General features: G+C 44.8%; 1 protein-coding gene across 3 annotated transcripts in view; it reads left to right on the forward strand.

The window, feature by feature from the left end:
• The window catches only part of Alkbh3 (alkB homolog 3, alpha-ketoglutarate dependent dioxygenase), a 34905-nt gene extending 17670 nt beyond the window's left edge, over positions 1–17235 (forward strand). For 2 of the 3 annotated variants that reach the window (XM_055599992.1, XM_055600001.1), the window contains exons 9-10: positions 16141–16239; positions 16865–17235. In XM_055599992.1, the coding sequence (XP_055455967.1) occupies positions 16141–16239; positions 16865–16957 (192 nt within the window). In that variant the 3' untranslated portion in view covers positions 16958–17235. Of the gene's footprint in view, positions 1–1719; positions 1840–16140; positions 16240–16864 lie in introns of those variants that run through there. The other variant, XR_008719329.1, reaches the window with a different exon arrangement.
• Positions 17236–20600: the final 3365 nt, after the last annotated feature.

A 20600-nucleotide genomic window follows, 5' to 3' on the forward strand; every position in this document is an offset into this window, starting at 1 on the left:
GTTAGTTAGTGCCCAGAAACACCCCTTCCTGTCTTTGCTTCCAGCATGGAAGCTCTTCCTTCCCTGATAGAAAGACCTGTCTCAGAGACTGGGGCTACAGCTCAGTGTTAGAGTGGGTGTGCAAGACCTGGGTTATAATAGCACCACAAACAAAACAAAACAAATCCCCACACATGGTGAACAAGAATGAGTTGTGCTGTAGGCTGGTGTGTGGTCAGCAAGCATAACAAACACATCCAGCATTGTTTGTGCGTGTGACTGTTGGAACAAATCTCTGCTTGAGAGAGGGACTGCCCACACCAAGGCTGACTCCTCCCAGACTTCCCGAAGACTGTTTTCAAGAACCTGGGGAAAGCACAGGTCAGGGAGAAATGAAAGAGGGTGAGTCCCTGGCCGACGGCTGTGCCAGCTGAGTTAATGAAACGTAATGCATCTCATAAGTAAGAAAATTTTTCTGAGGTCTTGAAATAAAGTTGGCTGTGGAAATGAGTTTGGGAAGAAACAGTCGGTACCCCAGGTTACTGGCTCTGGTAAGTTTTGGCTTCTGGCCTCATTTTAACTGATTGAGTTTGGCACAATTCTTGTGCATACTCTCAATTCTGACTTTTGTTTAAGATGGAGAAACTGAATGTTACTGTGTTTGAGATGAGAATCACACACTGATAATTACAGCTTAGAAGTTCCACTCTTGAGTAAACACAGCACATTTAAACTTTTGAGGACTTACTCAGGCTTCATTAATAGATCCCCAAATTCTGGAGCCTCATAAATGTAGCCAGACACAGAAGCCTTTCTTTGTGTTGACAACCATGGATTTCTAAGGACATACATCTTTTTTGCAAATGGGCCCTTTCCTTAAGGATTCAAGGGAATCAGCTCTGCAAATCTTTGTTTTTCCGTCTAGATCGAGGTAGTAGCTTAGAGAGTAAGCCTTGTGACTCATAACCCAAAGTGAAAGTGTACTCTAAACAGGATAAGTCATTCTTCAGTGCGGGGCTGAAGGACTGACTCTCGGTACTCTAGGACCTGGCTCTCACTACTGGCTGTAATTTTCCTGTCTGCCCACAAAGCATTTGAGTTAGTGGTTGTAGGAGGGAGTCTCCCACACTCCTATCAGCTTAGACCTATTTGCTCTGGTCAATCAGATGAGAGGCTGTCACCTGCCTGGCTGAGCTGCTTCCTCATGTAAGGCAGATGAGGGCCAGGGGATCTCCTGTGCTACCTTCAAAGACTTTTTGTTTGTTTGGTTTTTGAGATAGGCTCTCCTGTAGCAGAGGCTGGCCTTGAGCTTTTGATTCTCCTGCCGCTGTCTCCCCAGTGCTGGAAAGGCATCACCACCAGGCCCAGCAAGAGAAGTAGTCTTGGTTCTTTGGTTTTTTGTTGTTATTGTTTTGATTTTTTAAAAAAGATCTGTTTGCTTGTTTATTATGTATGCAGTGTTCTGCCTGCATGTATGCCTGTATGCCAGAAGAGGACACCACATCTCATAGATGGTTGTGAGCCACTATGTGGTTGCTGGGAACTGAACTCAAGACCTCTGGAAGAGCAGCCAATGATCTTAACCTCTGAGCCATCTCTCCAGCCCTTGTTTTGTTTTGTAACACCAATTCAGACTCTTCCACCTGTGTAGCAGCTGCTTGCTTTGCAGCCTGTTGCTTCTGTAGTCTGGCTGCTGATCTTCTGAAAGCTGCCCCATTTTCTACTTACTATTTCAAACAGTTTCGCTCTTGCTGAGATGGTGGTAGAACTCTGGCCCTCAGGTTTGTGGAGCCCACGCTGTCAGGGTTAAACATGGAATGTCAAGGTGCCTGTCCTTCCTTCACTGTCCTCAGAGAAGAGGTGAGTCTTGCTCATTTATTTTGATTTTAGAGTAAACTGCTATTTCCTCTAGGGACAGTAAGTACTAGAGGCACAGCGGATGTCTTTGGTCTTGTTGTGCACCTGATGCCTTTTCTGTGGGTCAAATCACACTGTCTAATGTCAGCCTGTCCTGTTCAAAGATAAGGGAAAGCTTACCAAATACTCATCAACAGATCTTTACACCCCATCAGAGTGGGTTCATGAAAGCTTTTCTGTACTACATATCCTAAGCCCAGTTGTTCTTTCCAAACTACATCATGTCCCTGTTTGTAAAGATTAGCCTAGTTCTTTCCCTAGCTAACTCTAATTCTATACAGAAGAGCAAACTAGAAAGGGAACTACAAAAGCTGCTTTGGCAGGCTGCTATTTCTCTGTCGGTTACCATGGAAACAGTGACGGCTGGGGGGTTATTAGATAATAGCAGGAAGTTTGTGATGCACTGGAGGGTTAGATGCCAAAAGCCTTGTTTTTGTAGCAAATTGCCTTGGATGAGCTCTTTTTCGTCAACTGAATCGTGCCTGTGGGAGGGGCTCAAGATGATTGAGTTGAGGAAAAAGGGGCTTCTCTCTGGCCATTCTTCTCCCCAGCGCCTTATGAAGGGAGTGGCTGTAAAAGCAACATTAATGGTAGAGTCTCTGAGAACACACCACTAAATGATTTGTTATACACTCCTGGGAACACTAGAGTATTAAAAAGTCAGCCTGATCATAAATATTGATTTTTTTTTTCCAGGACTTTAGAGAGAAGGAAGATATTTAGATTTAAAATATTATGGCACTGAGTGGCTAAACCTTGGAAACTGGACAGGATAGGGCTGTAGTGTTCAAAATTAGTGAGGCAGCTTCCACCTCAGGCAGTGGCCCCCTCTGATACGATTTTCACTTATCATCATCAGTCCTTTTCATTGTCTTGCTTGTCTTACCCACCCTGGCCTCAGGCTCACAGTTAGCCTCCCCGGGGCTGGGGTTACAGTTGACCACCATCCAGGCTCCTTCCTTTTTCATAGGCCATCTGATCACAGCATCTGCCCTGAGAGCCTATAAGAAACACTTGAATTTCTTGATGACTGTGGTCTTCTCAGTCACCCTCCAGTGAAAATTAGAAGATCCTCTTTGCTTCCTGTTTCATCACCTGGGCTGGGAAACAGCACTTGCCTGTACACTTTATGCTTACTCTTCTCTCATAAAGGGAAAAATGATCATTGGTAGTGACTTCAAGGGAATCATCAAAATGCTTTGCCAAGAACATTGTTGGAGTAATCGGTGGATTTGAGCTGTTCTAAATGGTATGCTGATGGCTTAATCAAGAGCTGAAAAAGGAAGTGAATAGTGATGAGTATAGTGGAATTTTGGGAACAGGGGCAGCCACTGGCTCAGAAATAGTGAAGGGGTTTTGAACTCCTTTAACAGTCAGGGTGTGAAAGAGAAAGTAAATGTGCACAGGTTTAGAGCGGGGGTGAGTAAACAAAGATACACCATCTTGTAGGACTTGAAACTCTGGGAGAGTTGGGGTTGTCATTTGCTTCCTTGAGATGTTGTCTCAGTCAGAAGCTGTGCCCTGACATAGTCAGGAAATAATTAGTTCCCAATTTTTTGTTTCTTTGTTTTTTGTTTTTGCTTGTTTGTTTGTAAAGAATCTCACCATGTAGCCTAGGTTGGACTAGAATTTTGGATGCTCCTGCCTCAACTTCTGAATGTTTGATTATAGGTATGGCATTATAGGCGTGTGTGGTGCGTGTGTTTGTATGTATCAAGGTGTGCATGTTACATAGCACCTGTGGAGATTAGAAGGCAGCTTGGAGGAGTTTGTTGGTTGTCTCCTTTCCATCACGTGGGTCCTGGGGATCAAACTCAGCTCATCAGGCTGGATGATATGAGCCTTTACTTGCTGAGTCATCTTGCCAACCCTAGATTAAGCTGTTTTGTTTTTTTTAATATTGGGGAAGGATATATTCTTGTGTGGATATGTATGGGAATCAGAGGTTGACTCCAGATGACTTTTTGATTGATTGCTTTCTGCCTTATCATGTGACAGTGTTTCCCACTGAGCAAGAGCAGGCAGGTTATGAGTCATCAGATCATGTCTATGAGTGGTCTGGGAAGGAGTGCTCTGTCATTATAGAGGTTCACCTCTATAATGACTGTGGTCAGCTGGATGCCAGGAGTGGCTGGATGTGCTTTCCTGCTCTTAGAGGTGTTTCTAGTGCTGCACTCTTGGGTGAAGCTCTTTCATGATAGTACTTCCTTCAGACTCCATTTCTAGGAAGTGTGTGCTACTGAAAATGGCACCCTTATCACAGACGTCAGGCTACATCCAGGGTAGCTGGAACGGCTACAGCTGTGAGGGTAAACCCAGGCTTGCTGTTGCTTCAGTTCAGTACCTGCTCCGTCCAGGCCCCCAGACTGTACCAGCCATAAATCTGAGTAGTACACTCTGTCAGCAAGTGCTGTCCTCTGGATTCCGTTCCTTTTTAGCATGTCTGGTTGAGGAGGAAGTGCAGGGATCTGCTTGCTGGTGTGGGCTGCAGTGTCCTGGTGCCTGTAGAGAACTGCCAAAGGACCACCCCGGCCTCCAGACCTCAGTGTGAGCCAGCAAGGCACTGGTGTGCTCCCCAGGGATCAGTGAGTGTGCCTGGCCTGTGTGACTGGTTATATCCACCTGCCCTTTCTGCTCAGTTTTCTCATTTACTCAGCAGAACCTTTCAAACCCATTGAATGCCAAAAACCAAGGGGAAATGGTAAAAATCAAAGGGTTGCTGGGCAGGTGAATTTCAAGCTGCTGGTCTTGAGCCATGAAGCTCTGTGGTCAACAAAGCTTTGCTTTTCCAGATCTCATTTCAGAGGCAGCTGCTTCTGTTTTTAACGTAATGTGCTTCAGATCAATGCCCAGGATGCTGTCACTTCACTGTGGGTTGAGTCAGCAGAATAACCACAGAGATGACTTAGTGGGATTCCATCCCTTTGTTGTGTAGTTCTCTTCTCACCACTGTGCACAAGAGCCCCCCTGCATCCAGTGCTGTAGTAACCACTTCAAGGTAGAGGATTCCTGCAGGTGCACTTGACCCATGAAGCGGTGCCCACAGCCAGGTGCTCACAGGCAATACAAACACCACGGAGGAAAACCACCAGCAATGAAATGATATTGTTAACAAAAAAGTCATTATTGGTATAGCCATGCATTGAGAGATAGGGCAAAGAAGGACATGTGGCCTTAGCATGTAGCTATATAGTATAGCATGTAGCTGCACTTACTTTTTAGAATATCATTGACGAAGAAAAAGAAGAGGAGAAGAAGCAGCAACAACAGCTTTTAGTATACTTATCAAGCAGTTTTACCAGTTTTCTGATCCCTGAGCCAGAGAGCTAGGGAAAAACATATATCCTTTATATCTGTTATGTTGAGGAAGCTCTACTTGCTCCTGTCCATGTTCCAACATCTTGGCTCTGAAGAACAGATTTGGGGATGGTGGTGTAGCTCAGTAGTAGTTCCTTCAGGGCCCTGGGATTAATTCCCCAGCACTTGCTTCCCTCCTAGTAGGGAAAAGAAGAGCAGACATGCAAGTGCAACCAACCAGGGTGACTGCCCAGCAGATAAAAGCACTTTGTATAAAAACCTGACAAGTTGAATTTGGTCTGGAAAAAAGAATCAGTATGTAGTAATGCACACCTGTAATCCCAGGCTTCCTGAGAACTGAGCTCATGTGTCAGTTCATGTGGAGTAAAGTGGCAGAGAACAGAGCCGGAGAGCCAGAGACTGCCTCTGTATGGGGGAAAGCTGAAAGCTGACCTCTGACTTACATACACACCTGTGTGCATCCGTGTGTGCATGTACACACACAAAGAAAATGTGAAACGAGAAGGAGGGGAGGGAGAGAAAAGGAAGGGTTGGGTGGCATGAGCTGTCTACATAGTCTCCCTTTCCTTATATTTGAGCTCCTCTTGAATTATCTTTTCATCTTCTACTCTGTAGAAGCGCATGGATGCTCTTATCTGAAATCAAACGCACTGCCTTTCCTCAGCCATCATCTTCTTATGCACTGCCACTCACTGGTTTCCACCTTTTGCAGGCATGAAAACTCCCATTTTTTTTTTTTTTTTCTTTTACCAGCTTCTGAAATCCTGTCTTGTCTGGATTATTCATGTACTTTTCTTGTTACTACTTATCTCCTTTGCGTTTTCTTCTTTCTTGACATTCAAAGACAGATTAAATATGGATATTAGAGCTTATCTTTGGCTTTGTTATCTTTCTCTTATTTTTTCAGGAGTGTATGAGTTTCTAAATTGTAAATACCACACAGAAAGGTCCCTTTCTGTCTTGTCGCTGTGTTCTTAGTGCTTAGCACTGTGTGTGCTTTCAGTAAGCAGCAGTAAGCTCTATTTGAGCTCCTCAGGTCTCACTGCCTTGCCTTCAGTGTGGTGGATGACTTGCCAATCTTTTATCCCAGGTTCTTCTGTCACTTTTGCCATATTCGAGAGATGTTTTTACTTCATTATAGCATATGGAAGTTCCAAATTCAGCTTTAAAGTTAGCCATTATTTTCTCCAAAAAGACCACTATCCCACCATCTATAAATCCACTTCTCTTGATTGTATCCCTATTTTCTTGGTCAGGTTAATGCTATTTTTAGTTCTTTGTTCCCTGATTCTCATCAAATCAGTGTCTAAATGATCATAATTCTTAGTTTTCTTTTTTTGATATATTTTTGCCTAAAGTTTGCCTTGTACTCTCAATCCTTCTCCTTCATCTTCTTGGACTGTTAAGATTATAGTTGTCTTCACTCTCTACTTTTTTTGTTTGCCTTCGTCTCTCCCTCCTTTTCCTCTTTTACACACACTCTCTCTTTTCCTTTTTTTTTTTTCTTTCATAAAACTTGGTCTTGCTATATAGTTAGGGGAGCCTTGAACTTATGATCCTCTTGCCTCAAGAATGCTGACATGCACAATCCTCTGTCCTATCTTGCTGCTATCTTGCCACTGGTTCTTTGTTGAGATGTCTAAAGATTCCATCCATCTCTCAGTGACACCTTCATCCCAGGCTTCTTTGTCACTTATCCAGATGCCAAAACTGCCTTTTCCCTGGGTGTCCTCAGCTGTAATCAATGTCACCCTTCTGTCCAGTGTCCAAATGGTAGGGAGTAACTTTAGGAGTGGCACCAGCCTTCCTCCTCCCCACCAACGAGTATTAACTTGTACCTACTGTGTGTCAGATACTGTGCTTAAACTCTGGGGAAGGTGTGACATTGAGTGAGAGGAAGATAGACGTCCCAGGAGCTATACAACAGAAGGAGTCTGGGTTTTATTCTATGTGCAGTGGAGGCTGGGACATGATCCATTTCCATGTTTAACTGTGGCCCTGTATGGATAGCAGTGGGGCAGGTAAGAGCAGGTGACTACCTGGGGAGGAGTAGCCCCAGTGGGAGGCTGCTACTTTGAGCCAGATGCTGTGGGTGGAAGAGAAGTGAGTGGATTAGAAGTATGTTTTGGGGGATGAAGCAGCAGAACGTGCCAGTGTTTCAGATGTGGGGCAACAATCAAGAATGACTCTATATATTTCTGGCTTGAGTGGTTGGTGGGTGGAGGTGCTGTTAATTCAGATGGTGGGCGAAGGGGATTTCTTGATTTGATTTTGCCCTTTTATAAAGAGGTTGCTTCTTTTTTCTAAAGACTCATTTTTATGTCTTGTTTACATGTATATTTACATACCATTTGCATGCCAGGTATCCAGAAAAGGGCATAGGATCCCCTGAAACTTGAGTAGCAGTTATGAGCCACCATGTGGGTGTGGGAAACCCAACCCAGGTTCTCTGCAAGAGTATCAAATGTTCTTAACCTCTGAGCTACCTTCCTAGCCCCAGGAATTCTTTTTTGTACATGCTGGGTTTAAGATGCCTGAAATTTACACATGTAAAGTAGGCCACTGACTATGAAAGCCTTGGCTTCATTTGTGAGAGACCACCACTAGGTAAAAAGCTGATAACAGCCATCATAGGGTGTTGCCTGTCTTCTAGGCTGCATTCTAAAAGCTTTACCCTTCATCTGTCCTGAATCTTGTTAGTGCTGTTCCTGGCCTCATTGTACAGATAGGGTAATAACAGACATAGCATCAGCTCATTGCATAGGACCGCTTAGAAACTATTTGTTGGACTTAAACTAATAATTCATTAATGAGTACTATGTAAAGCCATGGGATATGCATTCCCATCCAGAACAAGAGAACAGAGGAAAAGGAGCATATAGTCCCAGCCTTGGGTCTGTTTCTGTCATTTGGCTTGCTAGCTCAGAAAAGTCAATTGCTGCTGCTTGAACAATGGGCAGGATGGAACCCATAACCAGATTGTCAGGAGTGTACACTATCTACACCTGGCCTGCACAGGGTTCCCACTAGTCACTGTATGGTTGTTCTCCTGACTTCTCTCTTTGCCTACTAGGCATGCTCACTACTTCCTGTTTAATTGCAAGTTGGGTCTGGGCTTCCAGGGCAGCTGTAGCCAGTGAGTCTCCCCTGATGCTGCCAGCCCAGAAACTAGGAATTGCCATGTGCCTGGGGCTTCCTGTGGGCTTGGGAAATGAGAAGCAGGTAGCAGGCTTGCTTTGTTTCTTTTGTCCTTTCTCTCATTTACGGTTTGTTTTTGTTAAGATCTTGTAACAAGATGGGAGCTTTCTTAAATAGCTCTTCTGAGGCTTGAAGAGGTGTACAGGATCAAACACTGCTGTCAATGCAGTGCACACTGGGAAGCATGTTGTCTGAACAGCCATTTCTGTTGTGGGGGAGACAAAGACTGATCTATGAAGACAGTGGCATGTGGAGCAGTAAGGGGGGAGCCAAGGAAAAACAGCAATGACAGCAGTTGCAGGCTGGCTGGAGTGGCAAGTGTAGGACTGGAAGGAGATAGCTGGGTCCTACAGCAGCACTGCTGGGAAGACCTTGTGCTTGGTCTGGCCTTAGCTCTCCACATTGTTGTTGTAAGTTAAATGGCATTGGGCTAATAATGTTTATTGTTATCCCTATAATTATTACGGTGGTATTATTTAACCCAATATCACAATCAATAAGACACAGATACATGTTAGATTTTATAAATGCTGATTTTATAAAACCTTGAGCTGGGCAGATATTCCACCTACACTGTCTCAGTAACCTCCCCATCTATCTCCCAGCCAATGCCATCCGCCTTAACCATTTTTAACTGGGCTACCTTCCATCCATAATCTTATAAATACTTACATATATTTTTCATCTTGCTGTTTCTTTTTACACTATCCTTGGAGTCCTTTCTCCCAGCCAACATGGTTTCTTCTCCACTCTAACCCATTGTGCTCTCCTTCCTCCTCTCTTCCTGTCTGTCTCCTTTCTGTAATTCTCTTGTTCCCAGAGTTCAGGAACCTTAACCACATCTACTTCCTTCCACCCTGCCCAGGTATAGGCCTTTTTTATTAACCAATCAGGGATAATGGCAGGTTTACACAGCAAGGATAGGGCAGTAATTAGCATCAAAATATAAGCATCAGACAAAACTAAAGTTCAAGTGGAATCAAAGACCTCAACATAAAACCATATACATTAAATCAATTAGAAGAAAAAGTGGGGAAGAGCCTAGAACTCATTGGCACAGGAGACAACTTCCTGAACAGAACACCAACAGCACAGGCTCTAAGATCAGCAATCAATAAATGGGACCTCATGAGACTGAAAAGCTTCTGTAAAGCAAAGGACATTGTCATCAGAACAAAATGACAGCATATGGACTGGGAAAGGATCTTCACCAACCCTATATCTGACTAATATAGGGCTAATATCCAGAATATATAAAGAACTAAAGAAGTTAAAAAGCAACAAATCAAGTAACCCAATTTAAAAATGGGGTATAGAGCTAAACAGGATTCTCTGTAGAGGAATATAGAATGGCAGAGAAACTCTTAAAGAAATGCTCGATGTCCTTAGTCATCAGGGAGATGCAAATCAAAATGACCCTGAGATTTCACCTTACACCCATCAGAATGGCTAAGATCAAAAACTCAAGTGACAATACATGCTGGAGAGGATGTGGAGAAAGGGGAACCCTCCTCCATTGCTGGTGGGAATGTAAACTTATATAACTACTTTGGAAATGAATCTGGCGCTTTCTCAGACAATTAGGGATAGTGCTTCCTCAAGATCCAGCTATACCACTCCTAGGCATAAATCCAAAATATACTCAAGTACACAGTAAGGACATTTGTTCAACCGTGTTCATAGCAGCTTTATTCATAATAGCCAGGACCTGGAAACAACCCAGATGTCCCTTAATGCAGGAATGGATACAGAAATTGTGGTACATTTACACAGTGGACTACTACTCAGCAATTAAAACAAGGAAATCATGAAATTTGCAGGCAAATGGTGGGATCTAGAAAAGATCATCTTGAGTGAGGTATCCCAGAAGCAGAAAGACACACATGGTATATATTCACTTATAAGTGGATGCTAGACATATAATATAGGATAAACATACTAAAATCTGTACACCTAAAGAAACCAAGCAAGAAGGAGGACCCTGGGTAAGATAATAAATCCTCACTCTGAAAGACAAACAGGATGGACATTGGAAGAAGGAGGAAACAGGAAACAGGACAAGACCCTACCACAGAGGGCCTTGGAAAGACTACCCAGCAGTGTATTAAAGCAGATGCTAAGACTCAAAACCAAACTTTGGGCAGAGTGCAGGGAATCTTATGAAAGAAGGGGGAGATAGTAAGACCCAAAGAGGTCAGGAACTCCACAAGGAGAGTAACAGTACCAAAATATCTGGGCCCAGGGGTCTTTTCTGAGACTGATACTCCAACCAGGGGCCATTCATGGATATTACCTAGAACCCCTACTCAGATGTACCCTATGGCAGCTCAGTATCCAAGTGAGTTCCCTAGTAGTGGGAACAGGGACTGTCTCTGACTTGAACTCTGTGGCTGACTCTTTGACCACCTCCCCCTGAGGGGGGAGCAGCCTTACCAGGCCACAGAGGAGCACAATGCAGCCAGTCCTGATGAGACCTGTTAAGCTAGGGTCAGATAGAAGGGGAAGAGGACCTCCCCTATCAGTGGACTTGAAGAGGGGCATGGTAGGAGATGAGGGAAGGAGGATAGGATTGGAAGGGATTGAGGGAGGGGGCTACAGCTAGGATACAAAGTGAATAAACTGTAATTAAATAAAAAATAAATTTAAAAAAAGATGGGGAAAAAAATACAAGCATCAAACCAACTCCTAACACCACATTTAAAACTGGATATTTCCTATAAAAACCCCACTTAGCTTTTCCCCCAGAAAAGCCAGAAGATGAGACAACACTCGTGAACAGTGAGAGGGGCTGCTCCTCAACAGCATTCATCTCTATCTGCAGACCCTCAGCTCCTCAGGATCCCCACTTCCCGCTCTGTAACTCCTGGCTGTATCTCTTTCGTGCTCCTTGGTGGTGGTTTCATTCAGTAAGGTGAATGTGCCATGTCGTGAGGCGACAGTGTGGCAGGACTTGAGGAGTGGAGCTCACCTCACAGAGGAAGTAGTGTGAGGAAGTGACTGAGGGTCTGAGCACTCACGGATCTGCGCTCACCTGCTGCCCTGCCTCCTGGCAGCTTTTCATTCTACTCCCCTTTGCTTATGAGGAGTGGAGAGCGCCTCTCTCCCCGCGGGTTTGCAGCCACTGTTAGTGCTGGCTATGTATGGTGCCTGTAGTGCCCACGTGCTCACCTCCACCGTGGTATCAGCACAGTAAGCCTGTCCACAAGTCCAGCAGGGGGCTCCCATTAAGTACTTAGATATTGTTATAGGAGAGACATTCGGGCTATGGCAGTGAGTCTCAACCTGTGAGTCTCAACCCCCTTGGTGGATCCAACAGTACTTTCACAGAGGTCACCTAACAGAGATCCTGCATATCAGATCTTTACATTACAGTTCTTAACAGTAGCAAATCGCAGTTATGAAGTAACAGTGAAAATAATTTTATGGTTGGAGGTCACCACAAAACGAGGAACTGTAGCAAAGGGTTACAGAAGGTTGAGAACACTGGTCTGGGGTTAGCTCAGAGGTAGAGTGCTTACCTGCCGTGCATGAAACCTAGCCACCTTCTCTCCCACCCCCAAAGGTATGGAAAACAAACAAAAATGCCGAGGAGACTAAAGAGTTAAATCTGAAAAATGTTGACTTTTTTTTTTTTTTTTTTTTGACTAAAGGAAATGCAGTTGTATATTTAACTTTCCTCAGGATAGAAAAAGCCTTTCTAAGCATAAAACTCATGAAAGAGGTCAAAGAAAGGTCAGTGGAGTCAAGTCCAGAAATTCTTCATTCAACAACAAATAACAATTAAAGGGCAAACAGAAAACAAGAATGGTACCTGCAGGACTTATGTCAAAGGGAATGGCTTGCCGGCTTAAATCTGCAGTCACCAGTGAGTTAGGAAAGTGCTAACTCCCCCAGCACACTGGAGAGAGACCACAGCAGAGAAAAGATCGGTACTGCTGTATTTCCCTTGTGGAATTACAGATTGCTGGAGGCATTGTAAGAAAGCAGCTCGGCCCTGTAAAGCAAGCACCTTGAAGGTCAGACCTTGGCCCAGAATCCATCTTTAAAACTCTATCCAAGACATTACTGTTTAGCGATGTTTTACCTCAATTCTACTTGCAGTAACCTTTCGTATTCCTTTAAAAACAACAGCAACAGCAAATCGGTAATACTGGCCCATATTAAAATCTCAGTCTCACAATGCACTCTTTGCTGCTGTGTCCCAGCACTGTGTCAGGTATAATGTCTGACACAGAGGTTGTCAGACATTTCTGTGAATATGCTGGCTCAAAGGAACAGTACATGACAATATTTTTTGAACTTTTTTTTTATTTGTTTGTCTTTGTTTTTTGAGATAGGGTTTCTCTGTGTAGCCTTGGCTGTCCCGGACTCACTTTATAGACAAGGCTGGCCTCAAACTCACAGAGATCTGCCTGCCTCTGCCTCCCTGAGAGCTGGGATTAAAGGTGTGTGCCACTGTGCCCAGCTCTGTTATATGCTTAAAGATAGCCAAGTGCTCATACATTAAAAAAATGGGGATGATTGTATGGATGGAATGCTGCCTGTGAACTCTGGAGGGCAGGAGGATGGGGTTTCTTGTATTACTGACACTTTCTTTAGTCACTTAGCATCTGTCTACCTGTCTTAGTCTGTAGAGTGTATTTCTAAGGAGCAGCCACACATGTCCCTTCCATCGTTGTGAGAACAGGAAAGTTGACACTAAGAAGTTGGATTTACACTCCTTACACAAGTTATGAAGTATTCTAGAAGGAAAATGTGAAGGTTTTGAAGTAATGATGGGTGAGATGTCTAATACCAATTTAGGACAGGAAAGAGGTAATTAGCTGAGAAATCTAGATTGCATACTGTGCATTACCTTTTACTGAGAAGGAAATTGTCTAGCTTCTCGTCTGTGATGGTCAGTAATGACATAGCAGTGAACACCCAGGATCTTCTAAGTACTGTCTTCCTGAGGAAACCGAATATGGTAGCATCTTGGTAGGATGGGGCAGGAGTATGCAAAGCCACAGCATTCCTCAGGGAAGAGTACCTGAGGATTCAGATGGACTGCTGTGCTTGAGACTGAGAGCACTCTTTAGCACTGATAGAAAAATACGCCATTTGTGGTTTTCCTCCTAGTTATAAGATTTCAGTATGTGAAAAATTCTAGAGCATCTGCAGTCACCACTCAGTCCCCCATAGCTTGACTGTTTCCTTAGAAGCTTCTTTTATCTAGTATCAGGGACAGACATTTTTATCTTAAGCTGTGTGTGTGTGTGTATGTGTGTGTGTGTGTGTGTGTGTGTGTGTGTGTGTGTGTGTGTATTTTGTTTTGCCTGGGTACAGTAGAGGGTCACATAGGTATGCTTTAGTAATGAAGCCATTGGCAGCCATGAGTGAGCTTCTCTGACAGTGTGACCCCTGCTCCCCACATCACCCCAGTCTTCTATCTGCTTCTTAGGTGGGAAATTAGAGTGTCACTATCCCCAGTTGCTGCTCTGTCTTAAAAGATAGGTCCATTAATGAGCTCTGCCACATTGGGAGGCTCTCTTGCCTTCTTTACTGTCCATCTCCTGTAGTTAGGAGTTTGTTTTCTGAGCCACTGGTGTTAGGAGGAATAAATTGTAAGTAGCTGAGAAACAATATCACCTCTCATAGCACATGCTGAGGTGAGCAATACTCTACCCTATTCCATTCTGACCACTGAATGCTCACTCTTGAGGATCTGTCTTTTGGTGTGGCTAGTGGCTATGCTGTATATTTTGTGTTCAAAATACGCCTGAAATTTCTCTTGCTTGAACAAGCAGATCTTAAGAACATCAAGTCGGTTCTGTCGATGCTGATGTTAGCCTCTTGAATGTGGAATTCTCTTTCAACTCTCAGGTGCACTCCTGCTTCATGGTTCCAGACGGAATTACAGTTTCACCTCTCCACCCATTGCCTTCAGTGCCTCCACCTCCCCACAGTGTTGTGGATGTTCTAGAAGATCTCGGAATTACCCTGTGTGGTCAGGAAGTCTTTCTGAGCGTCATTTCACTGTCTCCTCCTAGAGTCTGTACAGTTTACAGATTCATGCCCTGTTGCCCTACCTGATTCTGTAGAAAGCAGGAGAGGACCCTTCTGCCTCCAGCCAAGTCTTAACTTGAGCTGAGCTGCCTCTCAGTCTGTGTTAAGCCTTGATAGCCCTGTAATGTCATGGAGGATGGACCCCTTCTTTTGCTGCCGTTTCTTCAGCAAGGCACTCTTCTCCTTTGCACGGCACGCTTTTTCCAAGCACTGACTCTTGCCTTCTCAAGTGGGGGCGGTTGTGGAGGCAGGTGTGAGCCTCCGTGAGCAGAGTGACTTCCCAGTGTGCTCTGGGAGGCTGAGTTGGTCAGTGTTTTGGTGGTTACTTATTCCTGGAAGAGAAAAGGTGGCAGACACAAAACAAAGCCAACCAACCGATCAAACGTTGTTTCACACATTGCTTATGTCTTCTGTCTGTAAAAATTCTGGCTGTCCTTGACAAAGTCACTGCCAAGGGTTGGGCCCTGGAATGTAGACTGTTTATACAAGTTCAGTATTGTTTTGATTTTAGATTTTCCTGGGGGAAGTCACTGTAAACAGCTAAGTTCTCAGAAAGACCCCTGCAGCAATAAACATAAACAGATTTGCACTACAGTAAATCCTGCAGTAACTCAAGTGTAACCATTGCATGGGAAGGGAGGCAGATGAACTGGATAGGCCCATTGTCTGTGAAGAAACCAGGAAACTCAGGTCTCCCTCAGTCTTACCCAGAACTCTTCATGGCTCTTCACTGCTGCCAGTAGCTCTGAGAGGAGCAAACCACCCACTGACTTCTCTGCAGGTGTGCTGTGGTGACAGTGTCAGGCTCTTGAGCTGAGCTGCCCACTGTGCTCCTAGTGTCCAGGATCTGTATCTGCTCTCTGAAGCACAAACATCAAACAACCAGGTTTCACTGACAACATGGTCTAATCAAGCCAGAACTCCTTTCTATGAGAAGTTCCTGTGATTGCTAGAATTCCTGTTTGGAAAGAGGCAGGAATACAGCTCTCAAACACCTAGAGTAGCCAAGGAAAGGACTGAGGTTACTTCTAAAGGAGTGGTTCTCAACCTGTGGGTCACACCCCTTTGGGTGTCAAACCACCCTTTCACAGGAGTCACCCAGGACCATCAGAAAACATACATGTTTATATTATAATTCATAACAGTAGCAAAATTACAGTTATGAAGTAGCAATAAAAATAATTTTATGGTTGGGGGTCCCCACAACCTGAAAAAACTATATTAAAGGGTCGTAGCATTAGGTTGGTGGAGAACCACTGGTCTAAAGTAATTACAAATTAGTGAATTAGCATATCATTGCCTGGTGAAGCATGCCTTGGTCAAAAGCTGTTTCCTCCCATGATGTTGACTTATAGCACTGTATGGCAGGGGTAAGTGAGTCTTACCTCCCTTCTAGGTCAGGGTGAGCTTCTCTGGGGAACAGTATCCACAACTAACTCTTACACACTTCTTCTTGTTGCCAATCCCCAAGTCATTTACACACATCGTTGGAGACACAGATCGGCCCTATGTAGTAGGTGCTGTCTCTGTCCCCGTGTTACAAGTAAGTATATAAGGAATAGAGAGGTAGAACAGCTGGCCTGTCATCGAGCTCCCACAGTCTGGCAGAGTAACTGCTTCCAGGTTCTCTTGTCTCTTGACCATATAAACAAAAACTTCAGTTGGATGGCTGCTGTCTTCTAGGAAGAGAATGGAGACTACACGTATGTGGAAAGAGTGAAGATACCATTGGATCACGGGACCTTGCTAATCATGGAAGGAGCCACTCAAGCTGACTGGCAGGTGAGGACTTGCAAGAACCAGTAGTCCACTTTCTGGAGGCAGCTTCTGCCCTAGCTGAGGAGTAGCCATTTTGAAGTACACATAAGCAAGGAAGCAAGTGCTTCCACTCATAGCAATAAAGTGATGTCATGTGCAAGGAGTTGGTCAGAACAGACCTCTCAGCAGAGGTTTCTGGTTGAAGTTTTTGTAGTGATGGAGGTGTCCACATCTGTGCTGCCTTTGGAGCCACTAGTCACTGTGCCTGCTGACCACTCAAGGCGACAGACACTAATTTACCTTTAAGTAACCTCAGTGGCTGCCTTCTTGGGCCTCATTGTACCACAACTATTCTAGGTCAGTGTGGGTGAGGTCATATTAAATAAGATTTAGAGTACAAGCAACAGTAAGAAAAGGTAGACATGCCTTGCTGCCAGGGCACTGGCACAGCCTGCTGGGATCAGCTGGGAATTTGTTTCAGAGGAGGAGACCTTGTCCCACAGGACAGTTGAACTAAGTGCTGCTCATTTAGACAGGGACAAAATGGGACTATTTCCATATCTTCATACATAAGCTGTAAATCATGTTGAACAACAAAAAAGAAATGCATCTATATTTACACCAGACAACTGTTTATATTTCCATTTAGCACCGAGTGCCCAAGGAATACCACTCTAGAGAACGGAGAGTAAACCTAACCTTTCGGACCATTTATCCAGACCCCAGAGGAGCCCCCTGGTAACTGGACATGTCTACAGAGCTGCCGCTGAAGTGAGGGCTTTGCACCTGGCAGCCCCTCCTGCCTCCTGGAAGCACTTCAGAAACTGCTCCATGCACTCTCATGATGGGGCTGTTTGGAAATTGTGACATTTGCTTCTCAGATCCTGCTCCTCCTGAATGAAAGCCACCAGCATTTCATGTTGCCAACATGTCTGCTATGGGAACGGTTAGAGACAAATCTCTAAATCAAGGGTTATCATTAGGCAAATTAAAAACTGCTCTGGCTGTGCTCACAGATGATTTGGTGCATAAACTCTTTTTCTTCTGCCCTTCCCCCTTTAATTTGAAGAACTACAAATGGCCTTGTACCTCTGGGGAAGATCTGAACATGTTTGTTCCTTATGACGTTAGCAAAATGGAGATATAAATACGTGTCAGTGACTCTGGAGCCTTCCACGGGCAGACAGCTGCTGAAACCCAAACAGAGGTGGCTTCTCTGGGCTTTGTTGAAGTCTTCCTTGACTCCTTAACATCTTGGCGTATGTGTTATTGTAATGGAAAGCTGCATGTTCAGGGACACTGTTTATTTAGCTGAATCTCCCAGCTGTCAGTCTTCCTGGGTCACACTTGGACAAGCTACAGGCCTGTGAATAAAGAGAAGGCAGCATGCTCCTTTCCACACCCCAGGCCATTCTACCTGGGAACTCTTGTAAGGAGAGACAATGCTACCTCCTGGAAGCAGGAATAGTTGGGAATGTCAGGAGAACCAGGCTGAAGCTTTGGTTGAAGAGCAGCAAATGCACTGTTAGTAACAGCTGCTCCAATAGATTAATTTCCCGAGAGAATTCCTTGAGTCATTTAAACCCAAGCCTGATAGAATCAGAGCAGCCCTGCAGGGAATAGCCTGGATGACCTCATGGCTCTTCTACCTTAGATTTCAGAAGCCTGTGACTAAGGCTCTTCTGACTCAGTGTTCCCTTTTACTGGGTGCCTGAGTTCAGAGGTTAGCCTGTGATGTCACCAAGGTTTCCAAAACAGAATGGGGCAGCTGCCCCTTATTGCATCATAAAAACACATGACTCCTGACCTTGACTCAGGAGCAATGTACCAGATTACCTCACACCGAGAGGAAGATGAGTGTCAGTGGATGAAAGTGGAACACGGGGCTTAGAGTTTCTCATCCTGGGAGGAACTTTTACTGTCTTGGTTTGTATCCTGTTTCCATTCCACACTGTAAGATGGATGGTTCCCATGACATGGAAAGGTGCCAGAGGCTAGACAAGTTTACTCAGGGCTCAAATGGAAGCAGCCTGACCAGACTTTGTGCTCCCTCAAGCTCTCTGGTTCCTTGTATCAGAGTCTGGTTTTCTAAAATGTGTATAGCTCCTCTTGTAAGAAATTTTTAATGCTGTATACAATTTAAGTGTCATACTAAGCCTTCCTAGGAAGAAGGTATGAATCACCATGACCATAAGTCCTCTATTTAATTCCCAGTTGTTCTCCAGCTAAAACCAAGAAAACCTGGCAAGGGTGGTATGGTCAGCTTGGATTAGGAGTTTGATGACAGGCTGGAAATGCCTCCTCTTTCCCTTATAAATGAAACCTGGCAGATGGCTTCAGGTCTTCCAGTACCCCGCCACATTGTTGGAGCTTACCTCTTCCTGCTTTAGAGCAGCATTCCATCTCTGCACTCATCACAGCCCCTGTCTGTCAGACTGTGGAGAGGCTGGGCCTCCACCTGCATTTCATGGGCAAAGAGTGGTCAGCTTCTCTTTCTTGCCCCTACTCCAGTGTGCAGCCAGTGCTGGATCATTCCACCACCCCATGCCTTCTGAAGTATCAAGCAGGTTCTTGCCATAAACCAGAAGTAGAGAGTTTAGGTATAGATAAGAATAGTAATGTTCAGTTACTATATCAGCCTGCTGTAGATCCTACATAGGAAGTGAGGCGAAGCTGTTTGTTGACACAAAGCACACAGAACAGCCAATCTGCAGCTGAGCATGAGAAGCAGGTTTTGTTTTGGTCCTCTGTAACCTTTGGTTGCCTGCAGGCCCTGTCCTATGAGCTTCTGTTTGTCATCTTATCTCCCCCATACTGATTCTGCTGTAGAGATGAGAGGCTGAGTTTCTAAGTATTTTAGTAGGACTTGTGGTGGCAGAGACACATTTCAAAGGCTACCTCCAGAGCCTGTGTGCTCTTTCTCATCCATGCTGAACTGACTTGGAATCCGCTAAGGCCTTTGCTCCAGCAGAGCTGGCCATAGCCAGCTGCAGGCCACCAGTGTGCCCCAAGCTCCAATTACTTGTGTATCAGGGCAGGTGCCTGCATCTTACTTCTCCTTCGTCAATGTGAGCATCTTCTCTTCAGAAACTGTATGGCCCACTGAACTGGCAGTGTCATTAAACTGGGAAAACTCATTTTGACAGGGTTGGGGGTTAGAATTCAGTTTGCAGTGAATTTAGAAATTGTCTTGGGCAGCCTCCTTAGCAAGTAGTTCCTAACCACATGCAAGCAGATATGTGTCAGAACTTTCACAGGCAGGTTGAATTTTCACTATGGTTTCCTCTGTATTCCTTGAGTACATGTGGGAATGTACTGATGATATCCTGGTGATGTCCACACTAAGTATGAGGCATCTTAACAGCATCAGTTCTTCTGTCAACAGCAGGTGAGCTGGGCTTTACCTGAGAAATGTGTCCAGGCACATGAGGGTCCAGCTTTACTAGCTCAGCTGATGATCTCTAACACATGTGGCTCACAGCTTAGACGTGACACTCCACACCCCTTTCTGCTACCTCCATTGCCTTGACTCTGCTCTGCTGCATGGCAGGTCTGTCTGGATCCCATTAGTAGAGAGCCCGGGCTGCTGAGCCCTATCATAGCAACGCTGAAAGCGTTAAGTAGCTCTGCAGTGAACAAAACGCCCTTCTCTGAGGGTTTCAGAGGGAAGCCTGACAGATGATGGGTTCCTGCTCTCCTGGAGTATTTTTTCCTTGAGTTCTGGCAGCTTTTTCTTGGCTGCTGAGTGTCTAAGACCCGCTTTGCCTTTTCTGGTCATAAACACTTGGGAGTGTTGAATCTGAAGTCTTGATTACTTTATTTTTTAACGGTTTCTTTGAAAAGCCGGCCGTTTCCATAGTGACGCATTTTGTTTATTTAAATGCTTATACAGGATTCCACCTATAAACTCCCACTCCAAAGGACTAGTTCACAACTGCCCTTTCCCCTGGCTTACACACACACACACACACACACACACACACACACACACGGCAGGGGCAGTGCTGTCACATTTGAGCTGCTCGAGTACATTCTCAGATAAGAACCCTGGATCTGATAGGCAAAGGACTGAGTTTGATGCTTAGCAGGGTGGACTGCTAACGGTGCTTCCCCCAACTGGGTCAGCAGTCACACGCCTGGTTTGTTTGTTTGTTTGTTTGTTTGTTTGTTTTTTAAGCCTTTTACTTTCCCTTTTCCCTGCCTGTGATTAGAGCCTAGTGTCAGGCTAGGCTGACTGTGTATAATTTGGGGGTTGGGCAGTTTAGAGAAGCAGGTAAGACAGCACTTGTAGCCAGCACTGCAGAAACCAAACTTCTCCAGCTCCCTTTGAGCTGGCACTGTGTGTGTGTGTGTGTGTGTGTGTGTGTGTGTGTGTGTGTGTGTGT

This window comes from Psammomys obesus, unplaced genomic scaffold, assembly GCF_907164565.1.
Source record: "Psammomys obesus unplaced genomic scaffold, mPsaObe1.curated_primary_1811, whole genome shotgun sequence".
Classification (NCBI taxonomy): Eukaryota; Metazoa; Chordata; class Mammalia; order Rodentia; family Muridae; genus Psammomys; species Psammomys obesus.